At 39.5% G+C, this 17,552-nt stretch overlaps 1 protein-coding gene across 2 annotated transcripts in view; it reads right to left on the reverse strand.

Annotated features, from left to right (window-relative positions):
- Positions 1-17,552, reverse strand: part of LOC132397298 (low-density lipoprotein receptor-related protein 5-like) — a 235,999-nt gene that overhangs the window by 100,841 nt on the left and 117,606 nt on the right. For both annotated transcript variants that reach the window (XM_059975886.1, XM_059975885.1), the window contains exon 5: positions 4,621-4,752. In XM_059975886.1, coding sequence (XP_059831869.1) covers positions 4,621-4,752 — 132 coding nt within the window. The remainder of the gene's footprint in view (positions 1-4,620; positions 4,753-17,552) is intronic.

Consider the following 17,552-nt stretch of genomic DNA (forward strand, 5'->3'; position numbering starts at 1 on the left):
TAGGGACCAGTGACTACAGCATCCTGCATCGAGTTAACTAATATAGAAAAGTTGTAATGCTTGTGGATGAGTGGAAAAAATGGTTAAAACAGGAATTCTGGTAGATGCAGTAGACAAAACACAGACGTGCCAGTAGGGAACTATTAATTTTCCTCTCTGGCAATTTGCTCCTTGTTTTATTGTGAGTGAGAAACTCAATTTGAGGATCACAGCTTTAACAACTTAGAAGCGTGCCAGATGGTGTGATTGGATGTGTGCATGGCGTGACACAAATTACAGGCACATAGAGGTGCACAATGTTTGGAAGAGCCTAGGTCAATTTCCTGATGGTTGCAAATTTTCCCAGATAGGCTCATTTGCAGATCTAAGTTTGAGAATAGCCTGGGCTAATTTTCCGATACTTGGTGTTTGTCCCAATCACTCACCCAACTTAAACCTTCAGGTACGAAACTGCATCATAAAAAGCATACCCTAATGGGTAATGCATACAAAATGTCGGAGAAACTAAGCAGGTCAGGCAGGACCTAGGGACATTTCAGAACAAGAACCTTCATCAGGAGACAAAAGTTGAAATTTCAGTCTGAAACCCTTCATCAACACTCAACTGTCAACATTTCAGGCTGAGATCCTTCATCAGGATTAAGAAAATTTATCAACCTGACGTATTGAGCTTTATTTCCCTCTCCTTATAGGGTCCTTCAATCCCCACTAACCCATTGGACTGTCCTGCCCTTTACCACTCAGTTCATCATCTTCAGCTGACCTCTTCTTGTTTTATCTCTTGAATTTTTCCCAAACCACTCATCTTCTGACCAACTCCACCCACAAGGCCTCTCCACCATCTTGGCTCAATCATTAACCCCTCGCAGACCTGACAAGCCCTGAACCAAGACCAACCCCTCATCTCCGAGCCCCTCTTCCCCATTTGCCTGCAAAGCACTGTCAATGAAAGAAAGAATATTGGGTTATTCAACAGCATGTGGTACCTTAGGCCCGGAGTTATGTTGAATTCTTACGAAGCAAGCCTATAACCAAAATAATGGGCAGATCACCTAACAGAGTAACGCTCTCCTGTGAGCACTGAACAAGTCTTTGCCTCTATGTACACCTTTTAATTTTTTTCCAAATTTCCGACATATAGGATTCCTAAGATTCTATTTCTTTTCAAATGTCAAGTCATCCGAAAGAAACAATCAATCTCTGAGCACAATAGTGTTTGAAATACTATATAAAAAAATACTAGTAATTAAGAAACCTATTTAGAGTTTGAAATCTTTGAAAAGGAGATCTATAAAAAAATTCAATTATTTTTGAAGAAAATTTTAAATGACAGCTGTGCACAATGTAAATCAATGGAGAGTATAATTAATTTTGAAACAGAGTTTTGCAAGCCATTAACTGATTATTGATTAAGGCTGTGTTATTAAGTCGTGCTTCTGTCCTGAAAATTCCAGTTACATCACTTTTGTGAAACCTTAGTCAAGAGTGACAAGAGAAATGAGTGAACATCCCACAAGCTGACAAAGATGTTTTTTTATCCTTCTCTGCATCACCTCACATTTGACAGATGACAAGACAGTTTATAATATAGTAACAAATGTGTCAATTTATCAACGTAACGCAAACAAATGTAAAGAGCAGCCAGAGTTCCCCAAGCCCTGCCAGAACCCCCTGCCATTTGTCTTTCTGCTAATCAGATTAGTACAATGTGCCATTGTTTCATCTAACTTCTCAGTCAACACCGCTGGGACTCTTGTATTTCCACTCTCTAACTGTGTAATGAAATAGGCAGTGAACAACTTAGCTCCAAAGCTATTCTTTATCCTCTCTAAATGCAAAAATAATTGTAATACTGTAATACGGCTTGAATGGAACTAATTTCCAGCATTCATTTGTGCTATGTTTGGGCCTGATGTGATTCCTGCCTTGAGAAGGGTTGTTGACTTTACAATCTACACTTTAGTTTTAACTTACAACTAATGTGCCAGGAAGCTGTTAAGGTTCCCGAATGAATGCACAACGTTGGCACTTTTCACCAGGCATGCTAAGTGTTTCAAGACTGTGGAAGCATGAATAAGTTTGACTCTCAACAATCACCATTCATTACATTACATGCATGACTTCAAGCAATGTTGATTGATCCTTTGTTCAAAATTTCAACTAGCATACAAAGAGCATGCAACATTTTTTAAACTTAAGGCACCACAATCACAGGAAAATAACGGTAACAGCAGATTTATAACAGATAATAAAATTGAAAACAATATTATCTCTTCCAAGTTATTTTTGAGTAAATATTTTTTCTTTCTTTTTGTTTTGCTCAGCACTGCCTGGAACATTAAAACTATTTCCACCTAAGAAGATTTAAGAAGAAATTAATAGATTGTGAGTGGCTTTGGGTGATATTTCAATATTCCTGATGGAAAAATAGTCAATCTGCCTATTTAAATCTTGTACTGAAATAGAGGCAACTATGCTTGTTAAAAGCCATCCCTGCACTTTCATATAAATAAAATACGGAATGTAAATTTTAAGCATGCTAGTATGTATCAATTTCAATATGTTCACAGAGAAAGCATTCAAATTTACATTCAGCGAAATTTGGATCTGAAGACAAAATGCAGCAGATGCTAGAAACCTAAAATAAGAACACAGAATGCTGGAAATACTTAGTAGGTCAGGCTGCTATGTAAAGAAAGACACAGGATTAACATTTCAGGTTAATAAGTTTTCATCAGCTGAGATACTGCCTGATCTGTTGAGTATTTCCAACATTTTCTACTTCACATCTGTTATGAGATAACAAGACTCCAGCTGGGATAATGTAAATTTACACCTGAAAATAAAACTGTGGAAGATATCATATTTGATGAATTTGTTAAGATGTCTGTTAACATATAGAATATTGTAAATTAATGCTTTAATATCAGAAAAATATGAAACAAGAGTTCTATGCAAAAATGAACTGAATATCATTAGAGAGAACATTAAAAATGTTACTCATTTAGGAAGATAAAAGTTTTAGGACTGGAATACAGACATGAAAAAACTCACTGCATATTGAAACTTGGTGTCCAGGGGACCACTGAGATTTGGGAATGATTGGGATTAAATCTTGGAAAATTTAACAGTGACAGAATACAACGTTTTATTGAGATAGGAAAAGGGGGCAGGGAATCAAACCGTTTCTAGATTGGTTGTCATGTTAAATATGTTACTGAGGGTGTGAATTTCATACTTAACCTTTGGAGATTTCACTGTGGGTGGCAGGATTCTTCAGATTATAGGAAACGTGGCAGCTGCAGTGAGGTAAGGTCAGGTGAAAGGCAAGTGACTTTCTGGACAGGAGTGCAACTGCTGAACATGAAATACAGAAACACGAAACCCACACACAACCAATGCAAATATTAGACTCGAGGTTATATCTTGGAATTAAAAGAGCATGTTCAGAAACTCCAAAACCCAAAGCACACTGACAAACCCTCCAAATCTAATTATGTAACTTACACTGATAATTATTCCACTAGAAAATATTTGACAAGATTTGTCAAGAAACTGGGTGTTGCCTCTACAGGAGTGTGACTTGATCAGTTTGAAAATGCATCTATGTTTGAGATTCAGGGCAAAGTTTGTTGCTGAACAAGCTGTATGCATTCATGACCTTTTTTTTCCACGCTCTTAAACTGGGTGTCAATTGGTAGGTGGTGGTCAGATCCCTGATGATCGTCAGAGGCAAGCTTAGTGAATGGAGGGTAGAAATGTCATAAATGCTGGTGCTGAAGGTAGGTGAACTGACTTTGTAGTCTTGGGAGTTAGTAATTGTTTGTGGTCATGGGTAGACATTCAATCAACAATCAGCTGGATATTGTGCAGCTTTAGTAGTCAGAGAGTGGTAGCCTCGTAGTGGGTGGGTAGGCTGGCAAGATTGCTAGTGTACACAGGTAAATCTTCAATACATACGTACACGGGAGTGATGATTGCATATCACGTGAACTCTCTGAAAGGTTCACTTCTCATGAAATTGGATCACAAGTGCAAAGGAATGTGGTGGTAATAACATGTTCCAATTTCTAAACTGTTCTGTTTTACTTTTACAATTTAGACTTAGAAATTTCCTTTTATTTACAAAACTACTGTTGGATGGCTCTGCTACTTCATAATTAATACGGGATCTCCATTTTACCCATTTAGAAAAGAGGTCCTTGAGCAAGTGTGTGAACTATGCCAGGATATTGACAGCAATAAAACGGAACAAGTTGTAGATGCAACCAGTAATACTTGAATATATTGCATATATCCAAATATAGCTCAAACCAGTGAAAGAGGATTTTCTCTTTCATCTGAATGAAAACCTTCTGCTTGACTTTTGGCCATATAAATAGAAAATTTTATTTACCTTCTTTTTTTTATAATTTATTTTTGTTATTGAAGTTCATCATCAAACATTTCCATAAGATGTATTTCAGACATTGTACATATATATCACAAATCTCCACATAGTATTTATCTGAGGTATACACTTAATAGAGAAAAGAGTGGAAAGAAAAAACAAGAAAAAGAAAAAAACTATGTACAAGTAGGGAGTGATCTTTTTTTTTACAATATATTCATTGGATTTACCTTCTTTACATATCTTTCCATCTTTTTTCAGCTGGACACCAGTTGGGCAGGCACATTTGAAGAATGGTTCTTTTGGTGACAGTAGGCACAAATGGGAACATCCTCCATTAATTTCATCACACGTGGTGGGAACTGCAATAGATGAAGGGAAAATGTAGATGCCTTCATCTTTTCTATCACATAAAGTAAAACATTCAACAAATGCTCAAGCTAAAATGAATCAATTACCAATCTCTTGCAAAACCAATGAATTAATTATGCATCTCATACAAAATCTATCTCCCTCCTATTTCAAATTCTCACCTCTCATCTTCTAAAGACATTGCATGATTTACAACAGGGTCAAGAATACTGTAATTAGTTGATGAAAGAAAGAAAAATTAAAAAGAAATCTTTTGTCTTTGATCACTATTCAGTGACATTCTACAGAGTGGTACAGCACTGTGCAAAAGTCTTCGCCAAGTATATCTAGCTAGGGTGCCTAAGCCTTTTGCACAGTACAGTAGTAATTTTGTATTGCATTGCAATGTAATTGTAATATATTGCACTGTACTGCTGCAAAAAAAACTAATTTCATGACAAATGTGATGCTGATACGGATCTCCAAGATGATAAATCTGATTCTGATATGGGTGTCCATTGAGGACTGAGACTGGGAACAGAGCAGGGAATCATGGTTTGGAAAAGGGAAAAGGAGAGGGCAGAGAAGGGGAAGCACCAGAGAAACATTCTGTAACAATCAATAAATATTTATTATGATCTAATAAACCAATTGTTTGGCATCAGGTGACCTTGCCAGGTGTCATAATGCTGGGTGAGTCTGCAATCCCCCACTCTGGCACTCCTTCTCTGCCAATAATCCTATACCCCTTCCGGAGAGCTCACACTCACTCAATGTCCTTTGCTCCTTCCTGATTTGCAAATTTGCTCTCTGCTCCAAAATAGTCTAATGCAGCTTAGTTGTATATATGAGGTTACGACTCTTACACTACTGTACTCTAGTGGTGAATAGCATAGTCTGATGTCCAGGCAACGCTGGTAGACAGGATGGCGAAGAAGTGTATGGCACTCTTGCCTTCCTCGGTTAAGGCATTGAGCAGGAATGCCATGTTACAGCTGTGCATGATGTTCGAGAGGCTGCAAGTGAGAGTACTTTGTGTAGCTCTGGTCACCGAGCTAAAGGAAGGATGAGTTAGAGAGGGTGCATAAAAGGTTTACAAGGATGTGGCTGGGAATATAAGGAGAGACTGGATAGGCTGCAGCTGTTTTACCCTGGTGGCTGAATGATGACAGTTTGGAGGTTTATGAAATCATAAGGAGCATAGATGAGGTGGATGGTCACAGTCTTTTTCACATGGTAGAGAAGTCTAAAACTAGAGGGCAAAAGCTTAAGGAGTGAGAGGAAAGATTAAAAGGTGATCTAGGAGGCAAACTATTCCACACAGATGGTGGTGTGAATGGGATACAGATGCCGGAGGAGGTGGTAGAGGTGGGCACAATTAACTTGTTTAAAAGGATATTATGGATAGGCAACAACACACACAAAATGCTGGTAGAACACAGCAGGCCAGGCAGCATCTATAGGGAGAAGCGCTGTCAACGTTTTGGGCCAAGACCCTTCGTCGGGTCTCGGCCCAAAACATTGACAGCACTTATCCCTATAGATGCTGCCTGGCCTGCTGTGTTCTACCAGCATTTTGTGTGTGTTGTTGTTTGAATTTCCAGCATCTGCAGATTTACTTGTGTTTGCTATTATGGATAGGAAAGCTTTAAAGAGACATGGGCCAAACAGACAAGCAGGACTAGCTCAGATAGACACCTTGGCTGGCATGAACAAGTTGGACCAAAGGGCCTATTCTGATGTTCTGTAATTCTAAATTTTATGATTAGGTATAAATGGATTATTCATGTATAAATTAAACTATTTATTTGTATTATCTCAAATCTCACTGGACCCATATACATTCCAGGCTGAGTTGGATCGGGATTAACCAAATAAATCTCAACTGATTTCTCAGTCTCCCAAATCTGATGTTCAGAAACCAATTTAAAACAGTTTTACCACAAAAAAATGTGGCTTAGCATCTTAACTAATCACATTTTTGACCCTTTAATTCCTCTGCTCATTTTAAAATCTGCTATTCCCATTGCCAAGAATGCAAATAAAATGGCATTGGACAGTTACAACTGTTTTCTTTGTTTTAAAGACACCTTTACCAGCATATAAACAGCAGACTTTGATTTTCCAATGTATTTTCTTTCTTTCTTAATTAAGAACCAATTATCTTTGAAACAGCAAAGTTGGAAGTGACTCATAAAACTGAAATTAGCAAGGCTGGCATGATGTAGAGATTAGTTTTACATGGCATGACAAAGAACAATTTAGTTTAATTACGATGTTTTGAAGTTAAATATTTTTAAAAGAGCTATTTTTTGGACAGACTTGCTCAATTTCAGATTTGGACTGGACTGATACTGACTTGCTCATTTCAACGTGAATGTTTTTAAAGTTAAATCTACCTAACGAGCTTGAGATAAAAATGTCACCACATCACCATCAAATCCTGCTCTTAAGGAACCAACATTAATCCTTAAAAGCAGCAACCTATCCCCCTAACAAAAGACAGTATATTTGTCTTTCTCCTTAAAGTAACAGTACACTAATAAAACATGAATACGCATGATTCTTGAGATTCGTGGCAGGTCATTAATTTTCAAGCATGATCCAGTTATTTCATTAAAAAAGGAATTTCAATCGCACCACCAAAGTGTTTTTCCACACTTTATAAGGGGATTTTTTTGGGGTTGATCCACCTAAGCTTACAATAAAAGCAAGACTTCTGGCACAGATTTTAGCTTTTAATTAGCTTTTAGCAGAGGTTATCTTGCAGATATTTTGAGGCTGAAGTGGAATTAGTTGGGGGAGGGCATGGAGTGAAGAAACTTCACTGTGTGACTAATTACTGCGCATTGCTTAATCATTGTTTTTAATGATTGAACTTTATTCTAAAAATTCAAATTTTGGTTTCAATTTACAGAAAATCAGGCTTGGTTGCATGAGCTAACTATATTAAGTGGCTAAAATCTACTAACAGACAGAGATGGAGGACCTTCATTGCTTCCCAAAACGCCGGTGGCCTAACAGGCAGTAACTAACTAATTAAAATCTACTGAAATGGCATAGGGTAATTTGGGTATTACACAGTGCTAACATAATGTACATTTCCTATTTAAAACAAGTCACTTCATATTTCAGCAGATCCACTATAAGGAGTGAATGGGGACAGGAGGGAAGTTCTCTTGTGTGTTGGATGGTATTTTTGAGTTTACAGACAGATCTTAGAGAACAATTGTCGTTCATTAACAGCTCAGCTGTAGGAGCCCAGCTTGCTAAAAGAAAATATGTTCAGAAATTTAAATGGAGTTGAATTTATGCCCTTTGCTGTTTTGTATTGAAATCGTATAAGATTTTGAACTTGTTACCCAGTGAGTTCAAAGTGTAATGAAGGTGCAAGGATGTCACATTGGTTTTTTGTTGAACACAGGGGAGTCAGATTTTGTTACTGGTTGTGTACCACAGGAAACACAAGTATGACTGCAAAGTAGGCACTGCTGCATTTCATCTCCACCAAAGAAGAGTGTGGCCTTGCTATTATCCTCAAATGACCCACAGGAAATGTTTAAAACAAAGTGCCTATCTTTTAAAAAATTTTTTTTTTGCACAAGCTCATACATGAAGCAGCACTCAATCCTTACACTAGATTGACAGAAAACCTTGCCACCACCCCTAGCCCCTCCCCACCCCCCACTACATCAATACATGGCCATCACAACTCTTACCGCCCAGCTTGCCCAGATCGCAGTATAGAAATCCAGCCATTACATGCCATTCTTGTGATCAACAAGCTATTTAATGCTCAAAGCCAAATTAGGCTTGGGCAACAAGCCTATGCAAATCCTCCCTCCATCTTTGCATCCGTTTTAGACACACAGCAAATTTCTCCTTGCAGGTATAAAAAACCATTGTCTAATAGATGAGCAACACACACAAAATGCTGGTGGAACACAACAGGCCAGGCAGCATCTATAAGGAGAAGCACTGTCGACGTTTCAGGCCAAGACCCTTCGTCAGGACTAACTGAAAGGAAAGATAGTAAGAGATTTGAAAGTAGGAGGGGGAGGGGAAAATGCAAAATGATAGGAGAAGACTGGAGAGGGTGGGGTGAAGCTGAGAGCCGGAAAGGTGATTGGCAAAAGGGATACAGAGCTAGAGAAGAGAAAGGATCATGGGACGGGAGGCCTAGGGAGAAAGAAAGGGGGAGGGGGAGCACCAGAGGGAGATGGAGAACAGGCAGAGTGATGGGCAGAGAGAGAAAAAAAACTAAATACATCAGGGATGGGGCAAGAAGGGGAGGGGCATTAACGGAAGTTAGAGAAGTCAATGTTCATGCCATCAGGTTGGAGGCTACCCAGCCGGTATATAAGGTGTTGTTCCTCCAACCTGAGTGTGGCTTCATCTTGACAGTAGAGGAGACCATGGACAGACATAACAGAATGGGAATGGGATGTGGAATTAAAATGTGTGGCCACTGGGAGATCCTACTTTCTCTGGCGGACCGAGCGTAGGTGTTCAGCGAAATGGTCTCCCAAATATATAAAAGGCCACACCAGGAGCACCGGACGTAGTATACCACACCAGGTAACAATTCACCTGTGAGTCGGCTGGTGTGGTATACTGCATCCGGTGCTACACCTGCCCTTACACTTCCTCCCTCACCACCATTTACGGCCCCAGACAGCCCTTCCAGGTGCGGTGACACTTCACCTGTGAGTCGGCTGGTGTGGTATATTGCATCTGGTGCTCCTGGTGTGGCCTTTTATATATGGTGAGACCCGACGCAGACTGGGAGACCATTTCGCTGAACACCTACGCTCGGTCAGCCAGAGAAAGCAGGATCTCCCAGTGGCCACACATTTTAATTCCACGTCTTATTCCCATTCTGATATGTCTATCCATGGCCTCCTCTATTGTCGAAATGAATCCAAACTCAGGTTGGAGGAACAACACCTTATATACCGGCTGGGTAGCCTCCAACCTGATGGCATGAACACTGACTTCTCTAACTTCCATTAATGCCCCTCCTCCCCTTCTTACCCCATCCCTGAAATATTTAGTTTTTTTCCCCCCTCCCTTTTTTTCTTTCTCTCTCTGCCTGTTCTCCATCTCCCTCTGGTGCTCCCCTCCCCCTTTCTTTCTCCCAAGGCCTCCCATCCCATGATCCTTTCCCTTCTCCAGCTCTGTATCCCTTTTGCCAATCACCTTTCCAGCTCTTAGCTTCATCCCAGTCCCTCCAGTCTTCTCCTATCATTTTGCATTTTCCCCTCCCCCTCCTACTTTCAAATCTCTTACTATCTTTCCTTTCGGTTAGTCCTGACGAAGGGTCTTGGCCCAAAACGGTGACAGCGCTTCTCCCTATAGATGCTGCCTGGCTTGCTGTGTTCCACCAGCATTTTGTGTGTGTTGCGTGAATTTCCAGCATCTGCAGATTTCCTAGAGTTTGTCTAATAGATGAAATTGCTAATATGAGTGTTTTAATCTTAACAACATTTTCCTGTTAAACAATTCATTACCAATATAGATCATGCAAATCTTCCAAGTTTCTATAGGCAATCAGAAAATCATAATATTACATAGTTCTTCTTCAAAAGAAAACAACAGAATAAAGGATTGCCCTTAACCAGTTGAAAATGTAAACCAAAAACAAAGCTCCCATGAATCTCATGGTCTTTTGAAAATTCTTTCAATACGTAGCTGCACAAGTAACATTAAGGTGAATAAAATGGTCTTTATGATCATGCCTTAAATAATTAAAATCATTTCATATGTTGACCCAAGGAATATTTTTGTTCAAATTTAACCTTAAACTTTTTAAAATTTGAAACAAGAGACTGCAGATGCTGGAATTTGCAACTAAAAAAACAAACTGCTGGAGAAATTCAGCAACACGAGCTGCATCTGTGAGGAAGACATCTTAGGTCAAGACTGATTCCATTTAACAATGGGAACAAATAAAAGTAAGTTAACGTGCAAAAATACTGAATGCTCAGGAATTAAATACAATTTTTGTGAAAACTTAAAGTTTAAATATTTTAAAACGTAGTATTTTTAAAATAAAGTGAAAGCACAGATTTGCATGCACCATTTCTCCCAGATCAGCTACCCCATTCAAACTAATGGTTAGCTGTTCATAAGCCAGTCATCGCTAGTGTAAAGCTGAGGGCCCAGATACAAAGTTTATCCAGTCCCTCTAACCAATTCAAGAAGCACAATTGACAGCTGAGAACCACTGGCAATCAGTCAATGGGCCATTGGCCCATTATATAATAAACTCCATTAAATTTCCTACCAGCATTTCTTTTAAGAGCACAGATGCATTATTGATTCAATTCCTTGATCAAACCAAAATTTTCCCCATTAGTCTCTTGGGACTTTATACTTATATTTGAATCACAAATCTTATGTAATTCTGCATTTCCATAACATGCAGGTTGCAAGCAGTCAAATTTGAACTGAATGGTAGGCATAATAAATGGAAATTGATAGTAAAGTTATATTCCTGATGCTGAACTTGCAGTTTGCAAGAAACTCACTGCTGACTGAAGGTGAAATTTCCTGCATGTGTTACGTAGTTTATCTTAAAGCGAGCTTGCTGTTGGAAACCAGTCACAGTGAGGATTTCAGCATTGTAAATACCAGATTATGGAAGTGGGGATTCTGCCCTCAAAAAAAAATGATGAAATTTCTGACTCAGCCACAACCCTTCCTTAGCTGACTCTCAAAATTTTCCAGAAACATTCAAAATCTGCACACAAGTGAACTGTGAAAACTTTAATGTCTAAAATACCCCAAATTAAAAATCAAAGGTCTAAAAAATAGCTGAATGCTTTTCCGTTATCCTCCTCAATTAAAATGAAGCAGGTCTTGCACAGATTGTTTCAGTGATCCTCCACACTAGAGAGCTTGACATCTTCTGATGTTTTTGTCAGCTGTTTTTTTAATGGCTATAGTTAGTTTGCATCAACATATTGATGCAATTACAAAGGCTTGGCAGCAGCTAAACTTCATTAGAAGTTTGAGGAGAATTAGTGTATCATCAAAGATACTCGCAAATTTCTATAAATGTAGCATGGAGAGCATTCTAACTGGCAGCATCACTGTCTGGTATGGAGGGGCCACTGTACAGGATTGGAAAAAGCTGCATGAAATTATAAACTCAGCCAGCTTCATCATGGGCAACAAAAGGTGATGTCTCATGAAGGTGATATCCATCATTCAGGACCCCCATCACCCAGGACTTAAGATATAGGAGCAGAATTAGGCCACTTGGCTCCACCATTTCATCATGGCTGATCCATTCTCCCTCTTCGACCCAATCTCCTGCCTTCTCCCCATACTTTTTCTCATTGATGCCATCCATCATCAAGGATCTGACATGCCCACTTCTCATTTCTATCACAAAGGGGGATGTACAGGAGTCAGAGGACCCACACTAAATGTTTCAGGGACAGTTTCTTCCCAGCCGTCATCAGGTTTCTGAATGGACAATGAACCCATGAATTTGACCTCAGTATTTTTCACTCTCTTTAAGCTTTAATTTCCTTTTTATTGTAATACTTCTGATAGTAATTTATAGTTTTATTATGTATTGCAACGTCCAGCTGCTGAAAAACAACAAATTTCATGACTTATGCCAGAGATACTAAACCTGATCCTGATTCTTTCTGGGGTGTCTATTATCCAAACACAGTCAAAAACCAGCAGCAAATAGTTACTGGCAATTTTGAGACCTATGGATACATACAACCTTATAGTTCTGTGGGGACATACTACCCCCTCCTTGAGTGTAGCAACGAAAAGAAGGCATGTCAGGTTCTTGATTATGGATGGTGCCTTTTTGTGGCATTGCCTTTTGAAGGTGGCCTCAGTGCTGGGGAGGCTAGTGCCCCTGATGTTGCTGGCTGAGTTTATAAATTCATGGAACTTTTTCCAATTTTGTGCATTAGACTCTCCATACCAGTCAGTGATGCAACCATTTAAAATACTCTCCTTTGTACATCTGTAGAAGTTCGCGTGACATACCGATTCTCCAAAAACTCCGAATGAAATATAGCCGCTTCTTTGGAAGTGTATCAATATTTTGGGCCTGGGACAGATGCTGACACACAGGAACTTGTAAGTGTGTTTTCCCTCGACTTACTCTTACTGAAGTTCACAAACAATTCCTTGGTCTTCCTGATTTTGACTGCAACACTTCTCAACCAATTGATCCATCTCATTCCTGTATGCCTCCTCATCACCATCTGAAATTCTGCCAGCAATAGTTGTACCGTTGGCAAATTTATAGATGCTGTTTGAGTTGTTCCTGGCCACACAATCGAGGGCGAAGAGAGAGTAGAACAGGGCACACATTCTTAAGGAGCATAGTGTTGATTGTCAGTGAGCAGGAGATGCTATTTCTGATCCACACAGACCGTGGTCTCCCTGTGAGGAAGTCAAGGGTTCAGTTGCAGAGGGAGGTATGGAGCCCCAGGTTATCGAGCTTTTTGATTAGAGCTGAGGGTATAATTATGCTGAATGCTGAGCTGTAGTCAATAAACAGCAGAATGGCATAATTATTACTATTGTCCAGGTATTCCAAGGCCAATTGGAGACCCAGTGAGATTGCATCCTGTCTATGTGGTAATTGACATATTCCAGCAGGTCCAGATCTTTGCTTAGGCAGGAGGTGATCCTAGCCACGATCAACCTCTCAAAGCAATTCATCACAATAGATGTGAATGTCATTGTGTGATAGTTGCTGAGGCAGCTCACCCTGCTCTTGTTGGGCACCGGTATAATTGTCACCCTTCTGAAGCAGGTGGAAACCTCCGACTGCAGTAGTGGAGGTTGAACACCTCTGCCAGTCGGGTGGCACAAGTTTTTTGAGCCCTACCAGGTACACCATCAAGGCTTGATATCTTGCCAGGGTTCACCCTTTTGAAAGATGTTCTGATGTCTACCTCCAAGACAGAGATCACAGGTTTACCAGATATTGCAGCGATTTGTACAGATGTAGCTTTGTTCTCCCTTTCAAAGTATTCATAAAAAGCACTGAGCTCATCTGGGAGTGAACCATCTCACCCATTCAAGATGTTAGGTTTTGCTTTGCTGGAAGAAGTGGCCTGCAAACTCTGCTAGAGCCAGTGTGCATCCAGTTCCGGCTCTAACTTCAATCAGAATTGTTTCTTCACTCTTAAGATCACATCCAACAGGCCAGACCTGGGTATAGCTCTGGTTCACCGGTCTTGAGTTCCACAGATCTAGCCCTCAGTAGACTGTGAATATCCTGGTTCATCCACGGCTTTTGATTTGGATATGTCCGGTATGTTCTCAAAGCCACACACTCAACCCTAAACATTGTCCAGTCCACTGACTCAAAGCAGTCCTGAAAGCACTCCTCTGTGTCCCTTGACCATACCTTCTCGGTCCTCAGCACCGGTGCTGCGGTCTTTAGTCTCTGCCTATAGTCTGGGAGTAGAAGAACAGCCAGATGAACTTCTTTCCAAAACGTGGCTGTGGGATATCATGGTAAACATTCTTGATTGTTTTATAACAGTAGTCAAGTGTGGTGACTCCTCTGGTTCCACAGGTGATGTGCTGGTGGTGGTTGTTCAGAGACTTCTTCAAGCTGGCCTGGTTGAATTCTCTGACAATGACAGGGAAGGCATCAAGGTGGGCAGTTTTGTGCTTTCTAGTTATGTTGCTCAGATCCTGCAGAACATGCCTGATATTGGCCTGAGGTGGAATGTACACCACTACCAGGATGATGGTGAAAAACTCCCTCGGAAGATAAAAGGGATGACACTTAATGGCTAGATGTTCCAGCTTGGGTGAGCACTACTGAGACAGAACCATGATCTACATCATGATGAGTTAATCATAAAGCATACTCCACCTGCTCTGCCTTTGTCCTGTCTTTGTGGAGAATGGTGAGACCATTGGGCTGCAAAGCTGCATCCAAAATGGTGGCGTGAGCCATGTTTCTATGAAGTAAAATACACAGCAATCCCTGATGCCCCTCTGCTACAGCAATCTTGCTCAGAGGTCTTCAATTTCATTTTCAGAGACTGTACATTCACCAGCAAAATAGTCGGGAGTGGAAATCTAAAGTCTCTACGTTTCAAACCAGTGTGGTGACCCTGCTTTCGCTTTCTAAAAGGGGAACTACACTCATGACTCAAACCAGTCATTTGAGATTCATTCATTTTTTATATCAATAGATTTTTTTAAAACATCTTTAAGTGATGCTGCTTACTGAAGTACCCATGGTTGTGAATGTGTACTGCAGTAGTCCTAAATGTGAATACCTGATGATCCCATCAGAGCTGCACACAAACAGTTGCCACTTAATGACGCCATCTTACTCAGTCTGGTCTAAACTTGTGCTTCCAGATAACAATGCTTGTGTCTCTGAACTATTTTCTGAAGAGTCAAGCACATCACTCCATTTAAGGCAATCAAGACTGAGTAGTAAGTGCTGACCTTGTCAGGGACATCCTATGCCATGCCTGAACCTTAATGTTTGCCTTTACCATTATTTAAGTTGCCCATCAGCTAGTGTTCAAAATTATTTGACTAATCCAAAGTCTGTAATTTAATAGCTATGAAACAACAGGAAATTTGCACAAGACATCAATGCTGATCTCATGCTGTTCAGTTTTGTTTGAAACAACAGTTTAATGTAAGAAGAATTTTTTTTCAAGTTTTGTTCAGTTACTAACTTTCCCGTCTTTATCAACTGTCCTGTGAATTGACCCCAAGATCACAGCAACTATATGAAGCAGCTGAGTATACATGTTATGATCGTTGTTGATCCTCTCCACCCCTTCTGGCACATCAGGCAGTAACCTTGCCACTTCTTTAGCATTTATCTGTTTTTTAAACTAGGCCAAGTTACCAGCTCAATGCTCAACCCAGCAGAAAGTGTGCAAGGAGCCAGCCGGAGACCACTCACTTCGAAGTCTGATGCAGATACCACAACACCACTGGCCAGCTTGATATGTTATGATAACACACAACTTATAACTGCAAAGCTCAAATCAAAATGATACACCTCAAAATTTCATGAAAATCAAAGAAGACAATGTAAGATAAAGCACCATATTAACTGGCTACACTTCGGTTATGTTGTGGGGCCTATGAGTGCGCTGCTATAGGGTGCCTTTGATATCTAAATTGTGGCCCCAAGATACATTCTGCCTGGTGATGCATAATAATTACTTAATATATTATGGTCTGATTTCACACTTGCGACAGGATCACTACCAAAGTAAAGCTACATGCATTAAGGAGTGCCAACGTTGCTGAAGAGCCTTCTTAAACAGCAGGCGAGCTATTTAGGAATTGAATGAAACACAGGCACTGATTGATTAATCCATCTGTGCTATGTCATGTCATACCTTACCTGTTCGTTATTGTATTCCATCTGAGACTGTCCAGTAAAACAGTATAACTGGGAAGTTATTTCAGATATTACTAATTTCATAATTGCTCTTAATAGAACATTGAAATAACCTATTGCTTTCTCAAAAATACATTCTGCTGAAGTTTGAACAATTTATCTTAAAAATTAGGCAACATTTCTGTCTTGGAGGAGAGAAATAAAGAAAATCATTATAGAGGAAAGAATTTAGCAATGATGCCCCTCAAAAATATAAGCTGATTCCTGTAAACATTGTTTAACTGTGTGCCTTCATTGTTACTGGCACGTACTAACAAGGGAAGATGTTTACAAGCTGAAAGAAATGCTGGAAAAGTATGCAAAGCAAAGCACATCTTGAAATGCAAGTCTTCTGGTCATTTATGTGTCTGACAGTCCATTGTGATTCCAAACATTGGTGCTTCTGTGAACTGGTCATATTATGCTTCTTCTATCATTACGGGTGTTCAGGTTAACAGAACTGATCTCTGAGAAGCATGCCAACACACTCTAGGCAACTGATTAAAGTTAATTTGACCCACACCTTTTCTCTGAGTCATTCTTAAATCAACAAGCCAGCTTTCAGCATATTGATGAATGAGCTCAAAAGCAATTCTACCATGCTGAAAGATACACTAGACATGTTGACATTTACCTTCTGCTAGGAAGTTGACTGGTGTTCAACAGACTATAAAAAAACGCATTCCTAGTTAACAATGTTCAAAGAAAACAAAATCTTTAATACGCCTTATTTGATAATGAATTTTGTAAGAATTCTTTTGTACTAGATCAGTGACAGAGAAAGCCATCAAGTAAATAATTTATACTCCCCAGAACTTCTCTTTTAAGATTTTGCAAATGAAGTATCGCACTTATTAATTTGTGCTAGTACTCATTTACTTGGTGTTATCTTTTACGCAGTTATTCCTGTAAATGCATATTACTGAATGAACTAAAGAAACAGCAATGCAGTCAAGACGGACACAGTTCTAGTGTAATGAGTTACAAAAGGTATACTAATAAAGTTCAACCACCCCGTAGCTTGGCCACAAGGCTAAATTTTCTAAAGGCTTCTAAGCCTTCACCTGTTCTACTCCAAGAAGCCAATGTGCTGCCAAGGTTCTTCCAATGCTCATTTCTGCTTCATGGGAAATTAAGTGCAGTCATTTCAAATAAGCTTTTAACCTGGTTCAAAAATAGAATACATGTTTTCTGTTAGTGGGGGAGAGGTATACTGTAACTTTAAAAATTCCTAATTCACTTTATCACTTCACTGTGATAAATTAAACCTACTTTGAGATCTGTTATGGTTTTACTATGCTCAACAAGACTTATAATTCACAAACCTCACTCTTTTTCTTATTCACCTCCACTTTTGTTGACAAGACTATAAATAAGTTCCTCATTTTGATC

The sequence above is a fragment of the Hypanus sabinus genome, chromosome 7 (assembly GCF_030144855.1).
Source record: "Hypanus sabinus isolate sHypSab1 chromosome 7, sHypSab1.hap1, whole genome shotgun sequence".
Taxonomy (NCBI): Eukaryota; Metazoa; Chordata; class Chondrichthyes; order Myliobatiformes; family Dasyatidae; genus Hypanus; species Hypanus sabinus.